Source organism: Corapipo altera, unplaced genomic scaffold (assembly GCF_003945725.1).
Source record: "Corapipo altera isolate COAL_440 unplaced genomic scaffold, ASM394572v1 98, whole genome shotgun sequence".
NCBI classification, from domain to species: Eukaryota; Metazoa; Chordata; class Aves; order Passeriformes; family Pipridae; genus Corapipo; species Corapipo altera.
In genome coordinates, this window is record NW_020884914.1 from 386671 (window position 1) to 405938 (window position 19268).

The 19268-nt window shown below is 46.6% G+C and overlaps 1 protein-coding gene across 1 annotated transcript in view; it reads left to right on the forward strand.

Annotated features, from left to right (window-relative positions):
* Positions 1–43: 43 nt before the first annotated feature.
* SYT17 (synaptotagmin 17) overlaps positions 44–19268 on the forward strand; it is a 34008-nt gene continuing 14783 nt past the window's right edge. Inside the window, exons 1-5 of the mRNA XM_027655080.1 lie at positions 44–94; positions 3330–3347; positions 4681–4829; positions 9931–10079; positions 10501–11120. Of these exons, the coding sequence (XP_027510881.1) occupies positions 80–94; positions 3330–3347; positions 4681–4829; positions 9931–10079; positions 10501–11120 (951 nt within the window). The 5' untranslated portion in view covers positions 44–79. The remainder of the gene's footprint in view (positions 95–3329; positions 3348–4680; positions 4830–9930; positions 10080–10500; positions 11121–19268) is intronic.

A 19268-nucleotide genomic window follows, 5' to 3' on the forward strand; every position in this document is an offset into this window, starting at 1 on the left:
GCCGGTGCCGCTGCGGCTGCTGCGCGGCGGGCGCGGGTGGAGCCGCGCGGCGGGAGGCGCCGGGCGCGCCCGCGGAGCCATGGCGTACATCCAGGTGGGTGCGGAGCCCCCGGGCCGCCGCTCATCCCTGGGGATGGCGGGGCGTCTGGGGCGTCTGCGGGACGCGTGCGGTGCCGCGGCGGGCCCCCCTCATCCCCCCGTGCTCCGTGCCCGGTGCGGGTGCACAACTTCGGGGGAACTTCTGGGGAGGAGTTCCCGGCGGCGACAGCGGCTCCCGGCGAGGGGCCAGGCGGGGCCGGGGCAGGAGCGGGGCCGGCAGCTGTTGCTCCCGAGGCGCCGGGGCGGGAGCGGATCCCCGCGGGGTTGGCGAGCAGCCCTCGGGCCTCTCTCCTCTCTGCCGGGGGAGCGGGATGGCCCCGGAGACGTGGGAGTCCTGATTTTGCACAAGGACTTCTTGGAGGGAAGAGGATGCTGAACCCCGCGGGCAGACAGATGCGATGGGCCCCTCCAGCCTGGGCACAGTCTGGCGGGGTGGGGGGCACCCGCGGGGTGCGAGGCACAGGCGCCCTGGGCTGCGGGGAGCCGCGGGCTGCGGGGTGATGGATGGGCTCACCCAGCGGTGTGGGCTGAATTGTTGTCGGGCTTGTTCAGACCCTGAGAGACCCCCGAGACGCCCGTTTCTCACCCGTTGCTCCGAGCGCAGCCGCCCAGTTCGTGATGAACACGAGCGGGGCATCTCCAGCCTCGCAGGCCGGCCGGGCGCTGCTACAGACCCCGCTACCGACGCCACTCGGCACCCCCGTCCCGCGGGGCCGCGTCCCCCTCCACCCGCCTCGCCGTCCCCCCCGTTCCCTCCCGCTCGGGGCTGAGCCACCGCCGCGCCCGCCGGGTGGGAGCGGGGGTGCTGAGGGAGCTGCCCCGGCTGGACCCCACCGGAGGTGTCCTTCGGGGCTCCCGGAGCCCCCTGGCTCGGTGGGGGTCTCGAGTGGGGCCGGACACGGCACTGCCTTCGGCAGCACGGCCGTCGGGGCCCGTGGGTACAAGGTGGGCTACCCGGATGGGGACTCAGCAGCAACACCGCGTTATCCCCACACCGCGGTGTCAGTCATGGTGACTGTACTGTCCCCAGGCTGTGGTGTTCACTGCGATGGAGCTTGTGAGCCTTTCCTGGGGTGTAACTGCAGGGGCACAATACAGTCTGCCACCAGTGAGGACTCCACCCTGCTGCAGGATCCCCAGGAGCACTGCCACCGTGGCGTGTTGACGCTGGTCTGTGGACCCGGTTGGGATTGGCGTCTGTGCTGACTTGGAGCGGGGGACCCCCACCCAGGCCAGGGCAGACTCTGGGACTGGGCCCCTGCAGCAGGGTGTGGAGATGAAGCCCTGCCTCGCACTCAGCCTCGGCACAGGGGTGCACTTGGCCCTCGATGAGGGTTCACTCGGGGCTGGAGACTCCCATCTGGGTTGTTCTCTGCTCGGCCAGCTTGGAATGACGTTGCAGGGCATGACTCCCTGACCCCAGGGGTTGGGCTCTTCTCCGGGGGTTGCTGAGTACATTGCAGCAGCTGTGCTCTCAGGGATCCCCCAGCACCAGCTCACTGCTGCATCCTTCCCTAAACATCTGCCCCTCCCCAGCCCTGACCCACCTGCCTGGTGTGAGCGAGGTGGATGAACAGGTGGTCGTGTTTGCTTTCCTTTCATGGGCCCTGCATTTCAGCCCTGTATGGTGCTGGTGACTTGTTTACCTCTCCAGCACTATAATGTCTAGTTCTTACCCCTGCCCTCCTGTTTCCTGGTGGAGATTTGTGGGTGGTCACAGGCTCACTTATCATGGTACTTTTGGGGCAGCTATGTGTGCCCTTGGGCTGGTGGCACACAGGGCTGGGTTCATGTCACTGGTGACTGATGGTGACCAGGAGGGCTGTTTAACACTAGCCTGCCGTGCATCCCTGTGGGTCACTTGGAAAAGCCAATTTCTTCTCATGGCACGTGCTACGGCATTGGAGTGAGTGGCATGGATCCAACTGCTTTGTTTTAGAGCAATTTAAATATCCTCCTTGCAGCTTTGTTAAACCACTGTAGCTTTGACTGCAACTTTGCATTAATAAGGAATGACAAAGCCCTTTAAACCATTTACAGTTTTCTTAAACAGTTGGTCCATGGTTATCTGTAATCGCTGTCTTGTCATATTGCACTTCAGCTTTTCTAGTATTTTAGTTTGTACTTCTAACAAGTGGTGGCCTGTTTGGCAAGCAGTGGCTTCCAAGAAGTTTAAAAGGGAGACTTGCACCAAAATGTGATCCACGGGAGAGTTCTTGGAACCTCTACATCCCAGCTTCTTTATAAAAGGCTGGTCTTGCCCCTGTCATGAGCATAAAGCTAGGAACCGGTTTCTACACGTGGAAGAGTAGAATGAAGTTTGGGGGTTTTTTGTTTGTTTCGGTTTTGTTTTGTTCTGTTCTGTGGTTTTGTGTTGTTTGGGTTTGTTTTTTAGAGATTCCACCTATAGAAAGACATCCAGGACAATTAGGAAACTTTTAGGCATTATCAAGGGAATGCGATAGGAAAGATATTTCAGCAGGCATCAGAAATGCTACTAAGTCTCCAACTATAAATGAAATGAGTCAAGTATAACGTTGCAAGGGTGGCTTTGTTAATAAAACACTGGTTTGTGATGACTTCTTGTCTGTGATTTGGGGCAGGTGGCTGCAGCATGGATTTTTGGAGTGTGTGGCTCAAGCATTTAACTTCCGTGTTATGTATTCTTCAACTCACATCTGAGAATGAGGCTGAAGGTGCCCAGTGATGTGTACATAATGGAGAGTATTCAGTCTGTATCCCTTCCTAGAAACGTTACTGCAACAAGTTGGCATTGAAGCTGCATGGATATGGGCTGAATCTGGAGAAAAGCCTTTTTTTTTCCACTGGAAAATTTTGATGTGGTCTACTGTCAGCAGCAAGTAGTTCCTGCAATTAGAGACAGGTTATTAAAGAAAATATAAGAAGTGGTTACTTGTGATACCCCCTTTGCAAGGAGCAGTGAGCAGGACTCTGATGCTCCAGGATGGATTTGGGAATTTCGCTCCTGGGGAAGGAGAAGCAGAGTAAGCTTGGTGGAGAAGGACTGGAAACAGCAGAAACTGATGCCCTGTCAGGAGACTTCTCCTTCCTCTAATATCTACAGGGTACTGTCTTGCCAGAAATTCAAGCTTATCCCAGGCTGGGGCATGTCATGGCAGAAAATTTAAAGTTATTTGAGCATTGCTAACCTGTTTTTGTCTTTTTCATTTTGTTTCCCTTTGCTTCATTCTGGATGTCTAAAAGGACAGTTGGAACCAATAAATGAGGTGAGTTAATCTGATGATTCACTCCCCACTCTGTCTCCTCGCACCATCCTGAGGGGATTGTCTCGTATTTTCTGACTCTCTGCTGATGTCCTAGATATAAGTACTGCACCACATTTTGGGCTGGTAATTTTTGTTTTTCAATGCCCAGATTTTGTTTATGGAAAGAAATATGTGTTTTACTGGAGCAGAAAGACATGTTTCTGAGGAGTCTTCTCTGTAGATCAGTTCCTCCAAGGAAACCCCTCGTGGTGTGGTAATGCCCTTGTATCTGTACACTCATGAATATGCAAATGTCTTGAGTATTTTGGGGAGATATCTGTGGAGAAAATATCATATGCTTTATTTCTTCAGCTTCTTAGGAACATTTCAAGGTCACACACAGTTGTAATGCTGTTTGACCCTGCATGCAGGTGTGCCCTGGCAGCTGTGTCTCCCCCGTGCCCCTTTCTTAGCAGTGCCCTTGTGCTGCTTAATGAGCCTTTGCATGAACTACAGAACTTGGGGTTGGTGTGGGTGGGAAATGGGCTAAAGTTTATCTCTCTGCTCCTCTCCAAGCAAGCAGAGCTTTGAAGCAGAGGGAAGGCTGTAGGGATGGCGTGAAGGTGGGGCCACAGGCTGCTGCCCCTCTGGTGGGGAGTTCACAAGCCTGGTTGTCACAGCAGAGGAGCACTGTTACAGGTGGTGCTGCCAGTGCCATCATGGAAGCCTAAGAAATGAAGTATTTTTCTGGGTCAACTAACTTCTTTTTAAAAATATCATAATCATCATAGCAGAGGGGAGACATGGATAGTGTGCTTTGGCTAATCCATTTTAGGGGCCAGTTTGTTGGGCTGTAATGCTGTATGTGTATGGATCATACAAATGTTACATACTGGTACATCTGCAGGGACCAGGTGTGTTCACACTGCTGTGTTAATTAAATAGATCCTTGCTGGATTAAACTGGAGCTTTCACTTACCTTCTGTTTTTAATTCCTTCTGTTGTATGTTTGCTGATCTATTAGTTTGTTGATGTTCATGAAGGAATATGCATGTTTCTACTCTGGCATGTTGCTACACCACAGTGTTTTGTAAATCACTCTCTTGCCAACCTACATAATAATAAATCTCTACTAGAGGGAAAATACCTGTGGAGAATGCTTATTTCCCTGCCTTGTTATGGCATCGGTGGAGTTGGGCTGGTAACTGTGTAGCACTTGTCTGTTGGTATAGCTGAAATAAATACAGTTCTTAATGTTCTGTTGCAGAAACACAAACATAAATACAGCTGAATGTTTTTTCTCCATAGCTATTGATGGGTTGTAATGTTGTACTTTGGTTTCCAATGGCTTCAGGGTCTGCTCGCTAGAATCTCGGATCTCTTGCTGTGCCGGTGGACTTGCAGAAATTGCTGTCAGAAGTGTTTCGACTGTAGCTGTTGTCAAACAAATGAAGATGAAGTTGAAATCCTGGGACCTTTTCCTGCTCAAACTCCAGCCTGGCTGTAAGTTTAGATGCACGATTTCCTAGCTTTACCCAAGGACTGCTCAGCTGCAATGAGAGTGTTGGTGCAGTGGGACATTCAGAGGGTGCCACTTAGAAAGGAGGAACCTCCTGAGGGTGGGAACGCAGGCTACTCACAGCAAGGTGACAAAGGGCAGCTCTGGTAACTCAAATAGCAAGGTTAGTCTTTGTAAAAACCTTTTCTGATGGGTAAGACAGAAGTTGTTTTGTCAGCTGGCATAGCAAGCTGATAGCTAGTTTAGCTGTGCACCCTTTTCTAAAGATGCCTTTCATCTTCAGTCCTATTTCCTCCTCAAATGGACCAGCCCTTTGGAGCACTTCAACTTGGCTGAAATGCTGATGAGGTTGTTTTGAAATATTTTCTTATCCTAGCGTGAAGGTGGTTATCATATAGGCACATGAAAGGCATAGCTCTGAAGGGGAAATTCATTTAAAGTTTCATTTAGCAGGACTTGATCTCCTGCGTCACCTTAGGACTCTTCAAGATTTCTTCTCAAATCATTAATGAACCAAAGCACCAGCATCAGGTTCTGTCTGGAACTCTGATCAGTGTATTTGCAAATCCATTACAAAGGAAGTCAGTGTAGTCTTCTCTGTTTTACTCCCTCTCAGCTGGGAATCTGTGGCACAGAGGTGACCCTGTGGAGGCATTAATGAAACTAAGAAGGGAGCAGAGCTCTCCAGTGTTTTAGTGGCTGTGTTGTCAGCTGGGCTGGGCTGTCTTTTGTGGGAGCAGACTGTTTGATGGACAGCGTGTCCAGAATTTGTGACACAGAATTTGCCTCTTAAGTGCATCATATGATGCTCAGAGTTTGGTACCTAGGCACTGAGACACTCAGGTGATTTTACCCACTCCTGTGAGTACCTACTGTTGCTCTGTCTCAGGGCTGGAAGGTTCATGTCTTGGTGCTGCATGAAATAAATTCTCATGTTTAAATCGCAGTCTTGTCTGTGTACTCTTTTGAATCCAGGTAGAATAGGATGGTAATTAATACTGAAGCAATAAAAATAGAGCTGTTCAAGATGTGTTAGAGTGGTTTTTAAATGTGAAGCAGCATATTTAAGAGTGTGATATATGCCCAGAAATGGATTCACCTGCAATTAATGGGGAATGGAAACAAAATCAATGCTAAATAGGAAAGCATCACGCACAGGAGAGCACAGTGATGAGGTTGCAGTATTGGACGTGGAAAGATTGGTACAGGAGCAATTACATCTTGGGAACAAGTAGCTGGGCTTGTAGTGAGAGGGTGATTCAGAGTTTGTCTAGTGTGCTGAGTAGCAGAAGGGACATCTTGTGTATTTGGAGGTGTGGGGTGATTGTACCATGGTTTAGTTTATGACTCCTGGATCCTTCTGTGTGGCTAAAGGGGCATTGTGGGCACTGAAGCTCTGTTCTTATCTCAAAACTTAGAGGTATGGTGGCTTTGCAGATGAGTTGGACTCTGCCACAGATAGTGAACATGAGACCTTTGGACTCATAAAATGCTTTCTCCAGCTTGTATTGTTCCCCCCCAGTCCTTCTCTGTCTGAAAGCCCCTACAGTAACTTACTGGAATGGTCATAAGCAGAAGACAACATACTCTGGAAAAAAACAACCTGGTTCTTCAACCCTGTTGTGCTTTATTCTTCACCTATGGACACTCACAACCCTGGGAAGAGTCCCTGGGACCCCAGCCCAGGCCACATATCCATCTTTCCATCTGGTTTCAGGTGATTTGATGCAGTTAAGGTCTCCCTAAATGCTGAGAGAAGGTGAGTTCCCAGAGATAATGCCTGAGAGGGGCAGCAGGCACCAAAGAGGAGGACACAGGAGAGAATAAGCTTTGCTTATTGAGGGTACAGGGACATTGCCATGCCTTGGGATCACTGAAGTCACCATCTCCTGTGGCACTGTTGCAAATCCTGGGATTTCTGAGGATGCCTGTAATACACATTGGTTTAGAAGCTGGAGATCAGGCTTTGCTTGCTTCAAAGGGCAGTGGGCTCCTCTTCTTGAGCTGAGATGAACTCAGGGTAATGCCAGGGAATGTGACAATAATTTACGCTTCCAGGGTGATTTTGTTGGAAAACAGTGAGGGAACCCATAAATTATTTAAGTGAGGAGGACAAAGAGAGCAGAGGAGATATGGAGAGATAAAAGAGTCAAGGGCATGTGATTAAGAGGAGAAAAAATGCACCTGTAGAGGAAAAAGAATCTGGAAGATGAAGAGGAAAAGAAAGTAAAAGGTAGGAGCCAGGTTTGGTATGTTTTGCTCACTGATGAACAGGAGAGCCAAGCTTTTTGTGTGTGCAGGTTTAAGGTGGAAATGATCCCGTGCAGCCTCTGTTGGCTCAGAATTCAGAAGCCAAAGAAGATTCCTGTTTTCACTGGGTTAATCTTATGCTCTTAAATATCCAGATGTGGTTTTGGAGGTACAGAACAATGTCTGGAGTTAGATGTGTGAGCAGAGTAAGAATTTGGACTTGGTCTTAGAATAAGGTGTTTGATGGGTATGTTTTTAAGTGCTCAGAGATTTGTGTATGCCAGTTGACCCCTCATTCTTTTTTTTTAACTCTTATTTTTGTAAAGGAAGCTTTTGGAGTTAGTGGAAACCCCTGCAAGGAAAAACGAATCTGATATCACTGTATTTTGCATTTGGATGCGTGCATTGAATTTGGGAACAAATCAATTTATTGTCCTGCTTGCAGCCTGAAAGTGTTTTAAAAATAGATCTAAGTTTTCAGCTGAGATCTTTCCATCTTGCCATTTCTTCATGAGCCCAGGACACTGGTGTAATGCAGAATGCAATTTGTTCATTCCTCACCTTACCCACTCCCCTGGAGAAAACTGCTTTTATGGTCCTCATTGGTGAACTAGCAAACATCTGAATACCTGTGCTTAATGACCCATCCTTTGTTTTCTGTCCATAGATTTTCCCTTTGGCAGCTCTGAGACACCTCATTGTCCTGGAAATTCAGGAGGGGATGTTAAAGCTGCAAGTTAAAGCCCTTTCTCTTGGGAGACTATGGATTTTTCTCACTTTCTGAATTTTTTACAGTGGCAACTTAGGGGAAAAAAAGCACCCTTCCTGCAGTTAGTCCAGTTGTGTTGATCTGAGTGCCTGGTGGCTTCTCGTTATTTCATGAGGAGCACTTGCATCCTGGTCTCTGCAGAAATGGGCTGGGAATGAGGGTTTATGTTGGAGCTGACTGTTACAGAATATTCTACACAAACCCCAAAGATAAACAGTGCACACTGTGAGGCTGAATTGAAATCAGGACAAGACTCCTCTTTCCAAAGGTTCGGATTAAACAGAAACAGAGCTGCTTTAACCAGAGCCAAAGTTTATTTGAGGAAAAATTATTGTGGCTCAGTAGCAATTTCCTTACTAAAGGTCATCTGTATGTTATTAACTCACTATTACGTTTACCCATTGTAGAACATCCTTAATGCCTCTCTTCCTGATTCCCTTTTCACCCTGCCTTCGCCTCATTCTGTGCATTTGCTTCTCAAACACAAGCATATCCAAATGCCACCTGTGATTGTGTAGACCTGCATTTATACATGGAAAAGCTATTTGTGTTCCAAGTACTGATTATATATCAAACTGCATGATTTGGACTGCCTTTAATGGGTTGCAGAGCTGTGCAAATATTGTATGCCTCTTTTAGCATAGGGTTTGGTTTTGATTATTAACAGATTTTTTTTTTTTTTTAGTGTAGACGAGTTGTGTGAGTCTGAATTGGTGAGATTTGCAAAGAACCTGCTGTGAACTTCATGGGTTTGGATAAGAATTTCCAGTTGATTTTTGGGGTTTGGTCGTTGTTTTTTTTTATATTTGGGGGGCTTTTCTGCAAGTTTACTGCTTCTTGCAGAATATGTGATTTGCTCGGTTCCAGTCATTGGTTACTAATGAAAATGATTCAACTTACTTCATTTATACACAGCTGAGCCATGCACGTAGAAAGGGTGAATTGGAAGCAAAACACACAGAATTCCCTTTTGCTTTGCTCATTTCATGCTGACACTTTCCTTGTGATCTGCTGCTATTTTCTGTCTCGTGGATGAGCTGTTTTGCATGATGCAAAACAGATGCACACACGTCATGCACCGTTGTGTCATTTCATTTCCATCGGCAACACTCCCCTCTGAGCATGCAGTTGGAGACTTTATCTCCTGTAGTTATTACTCTCTGCTCTTGGCTCTATTTCAGTCAAGTTGGGAGGTCCTCACTGCTGTTTGGAGCCACTGCAGCTGTGACACGTTGAGGCTTGCAACCAGAATGTTGTTATATACGAAAACAACTTGTGTGCAGGTGTATGTATTTAAACACACTGAAACAGGAGTTACACGTGGACTTCTCTGTGATGCCAGTCTTTTGTTGAGTCTTCTCAAAACTGCTACAGCTCTCACCAAAATTTGCTTTGTCATTTAGATCCTGCCAACTTCCCTGCTCCCACCAAGACCCCTGGGTAGTAAAATTACTGTCTGGTGAGAATTGTGTCTGGTTTATAGGAGTGGATAAAAAGCAGCCAATTATTTAAAAAGGCATGTCAACAAATAGCTCTTGATGAATTGTGTTTATAAGATCGAGTTTTGAAACTTTACTTGTATACCTGCAAAACCATATTTTACTGAAAGGTGTGTGGTAGGTTTGGGATATCTGATCACAGAGGTTTGCCGTGATGGTTCATTGCTGGTAAAGTCTGTGCTTCCAAAGTGTAGCTGTGAATTATAGCAGTAAGCTGCTGTTTGAGGTTTGTGGTTTGTGGGGTTTTGGTTTTCCTATTTTTTTTCCTTAGAGACAAGTATAATATTTCTGATCAAGATTTGAGTTACATGTGCCTTTGTGGCCTGTGTCGTGCTTTAATACTGATAAAACTCTGTTTGAAAGACAGGCAGAAAGATAAAGAATCTGTTTTTTACATAGGTTTGAAGTCAGTTGCTCAGCCTTTTGCTTGCCAGATAGATCAGGAGATACCTCACAGCATCCAGGGATGAGCACCCTAGATTAGACCCAGAATGCCAGAACACATTGTTATTCTGTATATACTCCTTGTACTGGGTTGAATCATCCAAAGGTCTCTCCTTATAACAGGATAAGCAGCCAAAATGAGGACAAAGATGGAGACTCTGATAATACAATCAGCGAGCTGCCTCCCACTCTTCAGGATGTTTCCCCTGACAGAAGGCGGTCGTCGTCAGATACATCACGGTCCACTTACAGCCTCACGCGGCGGATTTCAAGTAAGGTCGTCCTTCCAACATTAATGTAATTCTTGTGGGAAAGAAAATCAAACTGTAGTGCTTTCCCTTTCATCTTTTAGACAGGGAATCAAGTCAAGTTGAAGGTACATTGATTCAAATCTCATCCTGTTCTGCAGGAACACAGTAGAAGGGACCAGCCCTGTTTTTCTTGCTGAAGCATATGTGTGGTAATTGCACGAGAAAATGGACAGGGAGGGAAAAGTGTGGGTGGGCTTGTGCTTTGGTGTAGCTAAGGGTGCTGTTAATTGTTGGCAGTGCAATGGGGAAAAGTCCCACTGTGGAGCCTGCATTGCACAGGCACAGGACAGCTGTACCCAAAGAAGCACCTGAAGTTGATGTGCACCTGTAATTGCTTCAGTTGAGTTTCTGACAATCGTATTTGTGCATTTCTCTTGTTTAGGTCTAGAGTCGAGGAGGCCAAGTTCTCCGCTGATTGACATTAAGCCTATCGAGTTTGGAATAATAGGAGCTAAGAAAGAAATAGTTCAGCCAACTATCCTGCGGAAAACCTACACCCCAGATGACTATTTTAGAAAATTTGAACCAAGACTGTACTCTCTTGACTCAAATAGTGATGATATGGACTCCTTGACAGATGAGGAGATCTTGTCAAAGTATCAGCTGGGCATGCTGCATTTTAGCACACAGTATGATCTGTTGCATAATTATCTAATAGTGAGAGTCATCGAGGCTAAAGATCTGCCTCCTCCAATTTCTTATGATGGTTCAAGGCAAGACATGGCTCACTCCAACCCCTACGTGAAGATCTGCCTTCTTCCTGATCAGAAGAACTCCAAGCAGACTGGGGTGAAACGCAAAACGCAGAACCCGGTGTTTGAGGAGAGGTACACATTTGAAATCCCCTTTTTAGAAGCCCAGAGAAGAACTCTGCTTTTAACTGTAGTGGATTTTGACAAATTCTCACGCCATTGTGTTATTGGCAAAGTGTCAATGCCCTTGAGCGATGTAGACCTTGTGAAAGGTGGACACTGGTGGAAAGCCCTTGTGCCTAGTTCTCAGGTAACAGAATTTATCAGATTATTGATGCCATTTTTCTCTTTTTTTTTTTTTTTTTTTGCGGTTCCTTTGCCTGTTGGCAAGTAATGCAGTTTCTAATTAGTCATTGTCATCTTGTTACTACAAAATCTGCTGGGTTGGAATAATGTGGGCCTATGACTGGTTTTATAAGAGTGTGAGGTAGAGGAGCTGTCTTTAATATTCAAAGGAGGTGGCATGACCAAAGATCCTGTGTCAGCTTAAATGAGAACAACTCAAGACTGCTTTGGAGGTCTGCACCTTTGGGAGATGTTTCTTGTCACTGCAGGGACCTGCATTCATTCCCAGGCACTGCAGGGACACTGTCCCACCCAGGTCATTCCTGTGGTTGTTAACATGCCTGTGCTTTGAGGTCACAAGGGGAACCACTGATGCCAGTTCAGTAATGATTTGATTCAATTAAGCATATAGAAGATGAAATCTCTACAGACTTGTGGCATAATGCATGAGCAAAAATTTGCACAGGAGTGGTAGATTTATTTTCATCACGTCCCTGAAGGAACTAAACTTGCCATAAATATTTGTCTGATGCAAGTGGCGTGTTGTATGTGTTTTGAACTAGATTCAACCATGCAATGGGATGGGAAGAGGAGATGCAGAGGACCTGTGTGCTTTTACCTCTGTTCTCAGGAAAGGGTCATCTCCTTGCCAGCCAGGTAAAGGGCTGTTCAGTGGAAAGCTCTGAGCTTTGCAACCAGGGATCGTGGTTAACGACTAAATTTGCTATTAGCAGTATCACCCACATAGCTAGAAGCACAGAACCCTGTAAAAAGCCAAGCAAAGAGCGTAGTCTGAGCAGCATCTCAAATATTTGTGTTAAGGACAGGAGTTTCACACAAGGTTGGTGTAATGAGGTTGCCTCTCCCAGTTCCTTGCCAGCTCTGGGATTGCAATTTTTAAGTTTTAAAGCCTTTGCTGAATCAAACCCTGTGTGAAGTTGTATGGTTCACATTTTCTTTGATTTTTGTGTTCACAAAAGGGTGGCATAGCCAGAGGTATTAGATGAGATGAACAGTAAATCATTGTCCTCATTACTGATTTACAGTGTGGGTCTGAGAGTCTGATTTGGAGTTGAAACTTGTGATGAGGCACTTGTGGAAGTGAAATCCCCCAGGCAGTGTTTAGGAGTGAAGGCAGCTCGGACTCTGACTCTGCTTTGGCCTCTCTGTGTGTGCACAGCAGGGCTGGGAGTGCTTTTACCTCCTGCTCAGACCTGCTGCATTGTGTAAAGGGAAGGAAGATCAAGACTCCAGGTAACTGCAGGAGAGCCAACTGGATTTGCTGTAATAGTTGTAGGAGTGTTGCAGGATTTTCTTGAACAATGTTCAGGCAAAAAAGGAAAGTTTTGAAAGTTATGCACAAATCAAAATCATGGGGTCCCTGAACGTGTCTTTATGTAGGGCATGACTTCGTGTCAGTGAGATCTGCTTTGCTCAGTAGAGTGACAGTGAGGGACAAGGGGATCGTTGTGTTACAAAGTGATTTGTAAGGAAAATCATAAAATCACAGGATTGTTTAGGTTGGAAAAGACCTTTAAGATCATCAAGTCCAACTGTTAACCCAGCACTGCCAAGGTCACCACTAAACCATATCCCTGGGCTCCCCTCATTGAGCCTTTCCCCCAGATATTCATTTACAAGTGCCTGCAACAATTTTTTCCTTTTATTTTTGCTATTAGCAGTTCATCACGGGCTCTGTGTTGTGCATCTGAGGACAGAGCTCTCCTCTTTGCATCCCCTTATCCTCCTGTGATTCCCACTATGCAGTTTTGTTTCTCCCTGCCACCCCCTACTTTTGCATGATAAATACTTCCCTGTATTATGTATCTCTTTATGAGTAACATGGACTCATTCCACAGCTAATACAGACCTTGATTAGACGAGATCATCTCTGCCTTTGTGTGCCAAGCTCAGAGCCAGCTCTTCCTTTTCCCCCTCTCCAAAGTTTTATTGAAAGCTGCTGCTGTTTTCAGCAGTGCTGTCTGCTTCACCACTATTCAAGATAAATTATTTTTGCAAAAGTTGTCATTTCTGATATTTATAAAAGGAAGGAGAAAGAGAAAACTCTGTTTGAATGGGCAGGCCTAACCTTAGAATCCTTTTGAATTTATTTCCTTACTATCATATGGAAAAACTTAAGCAAAGTCCTTCATGCCTTGATTAGTAAACAGCCTTGTTTTGGTCTTTTCATAGCTCCTTGTTCTTTTTACCTCAACTGGCAGACTGCTACTGCAAAGGGAACAACAGTGCACAACAGTGCTTGTACAGGACATCCTGGGAGGATGTTTGGTATCATCTTCCCATGTTTTCTCAATGATAAGATTTTCATTTAGTGAGGTATATTTCATCTTAGTGATAACTGAAGTTAAATTAATTGTTCAAAGGGTTAAAATAAATCCTGGAAGAAGTAGAACAGTAAAGCTTATTGCTTTGAAAAAATGCATTTTAATGTCTTTCAATAACAGTGATGCTTCGTGCTAGAAATTTGTGAGGGTTTTTTATGATTAGTTGGAACCTCCTGCCTGTGGAATGATAGATTTGACATGTTGACAATTTTTTTATACTTCTCATTTTTTTGCTAGGTTCTCTGAGGGACAGGCAGCCTTTATCAGTTTCTTGTTGGACTGAACCTGAGCCTGCTGAAGTGTGCTTTGTGTTGTGAGATCGTGATAGACAGGGGCAAAAAAGAAAAATCTACGTGCAGTAGCACTTTATTTTGCAGAAGGTTGCTCTCCTTGGATTCTGGAGAGCAACACAAAGCTGCTGTGGTGCAGTTCTGATCATTACTTGAGGAAAATTTGCCAGTCTGGGTTGGCTGCCCCCGGGCTGTGACACGGAGCAGCAGCTGGCAGCACCCCCGCAGTGATAAAAGATCCGGTTGGAGAAAATGCTGAAGCAGGTGCTTGGAAAACCAGTAACCAGAGGGAGAGAAACATAGACAGTCATAGGCATGATATGTAAAGATGAAAGGCACAAAATACGTGAATTTTTCTTTTTTCTTTTTTTTTTTTAACTGGAATTTATAGACAGAACCATCATGAGCTGGAGAGAGGGAGGAAAGTGAATCCAGATGGCAGGAGCTGTGGAGAAAGTTTTCTCTTCATACTGGTGAGAGTGGCAGGGCAGCAGGGTTTGTGGAAGAGCAGAGAAAGTGGCCAAATGGTATGGGCTAAGGAGAACATCTGGTTTTGCACTTGCTGTCTCCACCTGGAAGCCATTGGCATAGTGGGTGGATAAAGTCAAGTGCTGAGTCCTTGTCCCACCATCATGCTGAGCCCAATCAAGTCCAGAGCTGGATCACTGCCTTAGTACAGGACTGTGCCAGCACCAGTGAGCTGAAAAAGGAGGGGAATGACAGGAATCTTTTGGTGTGTGCAGTGTCAGCAGGGACACTGAGCTTCTCCCAGGTGAGGCGTGGTCCAGCTTCTATAGCAAACAAACAGCTCCACCGGCTCCAATGTGAGCAGGACCAAAATAAGCTCCTTATCTTGGGGTGTGGGTGGGATGTACAGCTAGCTCCTTAATGGGCGAAAGCCCATTGTCATTAATTGAGAATCATCTTCATTACCAGCTGGTGGAGTTACTTGTGAATGAACAGCTGGAGAACTTACCTTGGCTGTAACGAGGTGGGCGGTGCAGCACTGCCCTGCTCGTTGTGTCAGGAGTGGATGGTCAGAGAACCGAGTATGGGTGAGCAGTGGGCTGTCCTCTCAGTGCAATAAACTACTCGATGTCCAGCCTCAGGCAGAAGGCTGTACCTGCACGTGAGCACCCTGAGCTTGGGTCACGCATTCAGTGCTTAGTGGAGTTGGGTCCAAAGCAGAGGCACTGGGGAACTGCTGCCCAATGTATCATCAAAGCCAGCAGCTAAGCAGAAGGACTTACTCCTTGCAGAAAATGTCAGTGCAGGTATTGCCAAATTCTTTATCTTTGGTAGTTCTGGGAGGCTTTTTCTTGCAGGGTAATTAATGCCTTTCTCAAGCTCATGGAAAGGCTCTTGAGTCCAGTCCCCATAGGAACACTCTGCGCTCCTTAAATATCCCCTGAAATGTGTGTGGCTTTGCTTAATTACCATGAATGAAGTTGGCAGGCCCTGCTGTAGCTGGGCTCAGATTCGCACATTTCGCCACTAAAACTAATTCTGAAGCACATGTTCAGGACCCCAAGTTTTATTGACATATGATTCATTTCTCTTTTGGCAGATTTGAGTGGGCAGGAATAAATGTTTTAGACCAGCGGTAATGAGAGCTTGGAGATCATTCTGCAAAAGGAAAAAAAAATTTGCCTGGTTGTGGTGGGAAAATAGCATGAAATTCCTTCCCTCAAATTAAGCCAGTTTTGTAGTAAAGGGAGTATGTATTGGACTTGCTTTTTTAACTTCATACTACGAGTGCACTAGAATGACCTGTCGGTTCTTGTGTTCGAGATGGTATGTGCTCCACAAACAGAGTGGCTTTGCCATGGCAGATTTGCAATTTTTCGTCCCCAGCTCAGGGATGAGCCTACAAGTACTGCACTGTTGTTCTTACAGTGCCTTGGCTGGGGAGGAAAAGGGAGAAAGGAATTCAGGTAGTGACTGATTTCAGAACGTTCCCTTGGCTGTTAGTGGTATCTGCTCTGCCAGGTGGTTATGGCATGTGGCTTGGAAGCCCCTAGTTGTGCATGTACCAGGTTTACTCTTGGTGCCTACGTTCCTTGGCTTATCCATTGCAGCCCTGAGGAGGAACCATCCTTGGGGAATGGGGAGGATGCCTTGCATTTGGTAGCACAGTGTATTATTGAAATTAATGCCATCCCCATGTCTCATACAGGCAGAAAGTGCTGGACAGACAGAGACTGAGAGTTGGCACAACAGCTGGCTCAAGGCTGTGTGCATCAGTGTGAAATGGGGGTCCATTTTTGTGACAGTCATGGGAAATTAAATATGAAAGGGAATGTTGTCAGGGTTTTTTTTCCTTTTTCTCCATCTTTTTTTAGCTATCCAAGAGCTTAGTGGCTGTTTAGTTGAAGGAATGATGCAGAATCACTGATGATGAATGTGGATTGGTTATGTGGGGCCAAGCTTGCTCAGCAGCAGGATGCTGAAATCAACCTGGCAGTTCACCTGTGGCCATTGTGGGAGATGCCCTGGGCAAAGCCTGGCAGAGGGAAGGATACCCTCACCCTTCAGGTCACTGGAGTTGTAGGAACTGAGACAGACAGCCATGTTAGCTCTTAACCTATGTTTGTTTTCCTATTTTGTATTATAACATTCTACCATCCTTCTTTCACTCTGTATTTTCCATTTCATTGGGGTTATTTTTCCTCCTTTCTCTCTTCAGTATTTAAAGCTCCATCACTGAGCAATTTTTCTTCTTTATTGTCTTCTCTTTATCCTTATCTGTCTCTTCTGCTTCCAGCTGTCGTCTCAGTCACCTCACCCTTTCCCCTCAGTGTTGTTTGCTCCTTGCCCTTTCTGCAGAGGACTGGGATGCTGTGGGGTGTATTTTGCTGAGGAGGAGCCCAGAGGAGGGGTTGCCCATTGTGGGCAGAACCTCTCCATAGAATATCTTCTTCCTAAAGCTTTTTGCACAACAGAGGCTTTCTTATGGCTGTCCAAACAGATGCAAAGACAGTTACACTTTAGAAGGGATTTTGTGACTCTTTTCAATATACCTTAAGTAGGAAACACTGTTCTTATCCATTGGTAAGTTGGGGTTTTTTTTCAGATTCTGATCCTTAATAGCTCAGCCTTCCCAAAATGATGGCTGTGTGTCACAGGATGCTGTAGAAAACCTGTTAGAGCAAACTGTTCTAAACCATCAGTTTTTTAATGTGCCTGGAGGTATCATCACAGATAACCTTGAGGAAGAAAATCAATCTGAAACTTCATTAGGAGTGTTGCATAGATGTCTGTGCTGATGTAATGTGCTCTGGTTCCCATCGGGGACTGGGGAGGGTTTCAGCTGCAGAATTTTGCTGGTGTTATAGCAATGCACAACAGTCTGGGGGGCTGTGAGCAAGGAATTACCCTGGTCCGAACAAGATGTGCAAATGGCATGAGTTAGAAGCTCAACTTCCTTTGGGGGAGCCTCTTTTTGTTTCAGAGATGACAGAAAAGAAGAAAAAAGAATTCTGCTTCAAAATTTCTGGGTTCAACCCAGGCAGTAACTGCAGAAGGTTCTGGATCACAGGCGAGCCCAGGGCTGCAAATCCAACCTGACTGTGTAATACAGCTGTGGAGAGGAACAGCCAGGAGTGAAATGTTAATCAGAGCTTCAGGAGAGTCTCAGACATCCCAGACTTGGTGTCACTCCCGGCATCTCATCAAACAGGAAATTGCTTTTCCAGGGTCATCTGGGATCTTGGCAGAATTCAGCACGTCATCAGCATAATAATGGCAACTGAAATGATGCCTTAGCAAGGGGTTCGTAGGGGCACCTCTGCACGCTGCCTTCTGTGAGCAAAATATTGAAGGCAAAACCAACAGCATTTTAGTTTCCTGATGAAAAGACCCAGGAAACGTAAAATTCAGGCACTTCCTTGCCCTACATTTAACAGCGTGCCGATGACACCTCTCGTGCATGATCCCTTTTCTCAGCTCAGCCCCTGCGTGAGCCTGAGGTTTGGGGATGCTCCAGTGTGTGTGACAGAGCGAGAGCCACACTTCTGTGCCTGCTGCCCCCAGCACAGCGTGCCCTAATGCTGGTGAAGATGCCTGTGAACAAGGGGATGGGCACGGGGGTCAGTGGGTACAGCAGCACAGAGTGTTTCCAAGGTGCAGGTGAGCAAGACTGTCACATCAGCAAAGCTTTTCGGAGAAAGCATAGGGAACTAAAACCTCCCGTAGGTTTTGGAGGTGTGCCTTGTACCTCCTGCTTCTCGGGGCAACCCGTAAATTCTTTGCTTGCTTGCTAATGACGGCAGGGGACTGCAGCAGAATCCTGGTGGATGTGGTGCAGCAGCACAGTCAGAGCAGTGCCAGCCTGATGTGCCAGGGAGGAAAGTGTGGTGACTATTGGCAACTGATTAATTTTCTCGAGTGCTTGACGTCCCCTCAGGCACCAGGGCAGGATTTGAAGCATGTTTCCCAGATCCTCGTGGCTAAGCTGGAAATAATGCATTTATAATATCACAGGCAGTTGGCTGCTGGAATTAAGTGCCTTGAAAAGGCTGAGTCACTTGCCCGGGAGGTGAGCTATCCAGGGATCTGGGCTTCCTTCTGAAAAGACCTTGTGTTATGGCTGCAAATGCTGCTGGTGCTGCCTGCAGTGGGGCTGCTCTTCCCTGCTGGCTCTGAGCACACCCATCCTGCCATGGCCTCTGTGGAGGTGGGGCGTGCATGTTCCTTCCCTTAAAATAATTAACAGAATTATGGGCACACTTGAAAAGCATGAACGAGTGTCTTGGGAAAAACTTCTAATGCCATTACCTGACATCACTTTTAGTGCTTGGCTTGCTGGGTAAGGAGCCAAGTGACCTGCCATCAGTGGGAGCTGTTGGAGGCTGCTGGCCAGCCAGGCAGGAGGTGCTGTGCTGCTCCTGGCAGGGCACAAGGGTTTTCCCTGAGTGCCCACTGGGGTTTGGTCTGAGCCCTCTGATTCTTCTGAGCCCAGTGGAGATTGTGCTTTTCCACTTGCAGCTGAATAGCCACAAACTGGTTGAGTTTCCCAGCAGCCCCAGCCTCAGTTTCCCTGAGCCACTGATGTCTTTGCCAGGGATTGTGCCTTATGTGCTGCCCCATCTGCTGATGAACCTGGTTCTTTGGGTCAGTTCAGGCTGCGACTGTGTCTCAGAGCTTTTTACTTTATTGTCTACCCAGCCCTTTAGTTTCTGGTTTCTGTAATCTAATATATGGGGCATCAGTAAAGATATTTAAGCCTTTTGTTATGATTGCAATACCACTGCCATTCCTTTTCCTCTTGGAAATGGGCTGTAACCACCTGATCTAGTTTGGTTTTGAACTGTTTGACTATTTGGGATGAAGAACTAGCTCTGCACTCATGTGTGGACCTGAGGCAGGACAAGACAGATGGATCAATGCCCTTCCTGGACTGGCTGGTGTGTTTTCAGTCTCCAGAGTTGCCTCAGTGTGTGTATTTTGCATCTGACAATGACAGCATCTCAGAGCCAG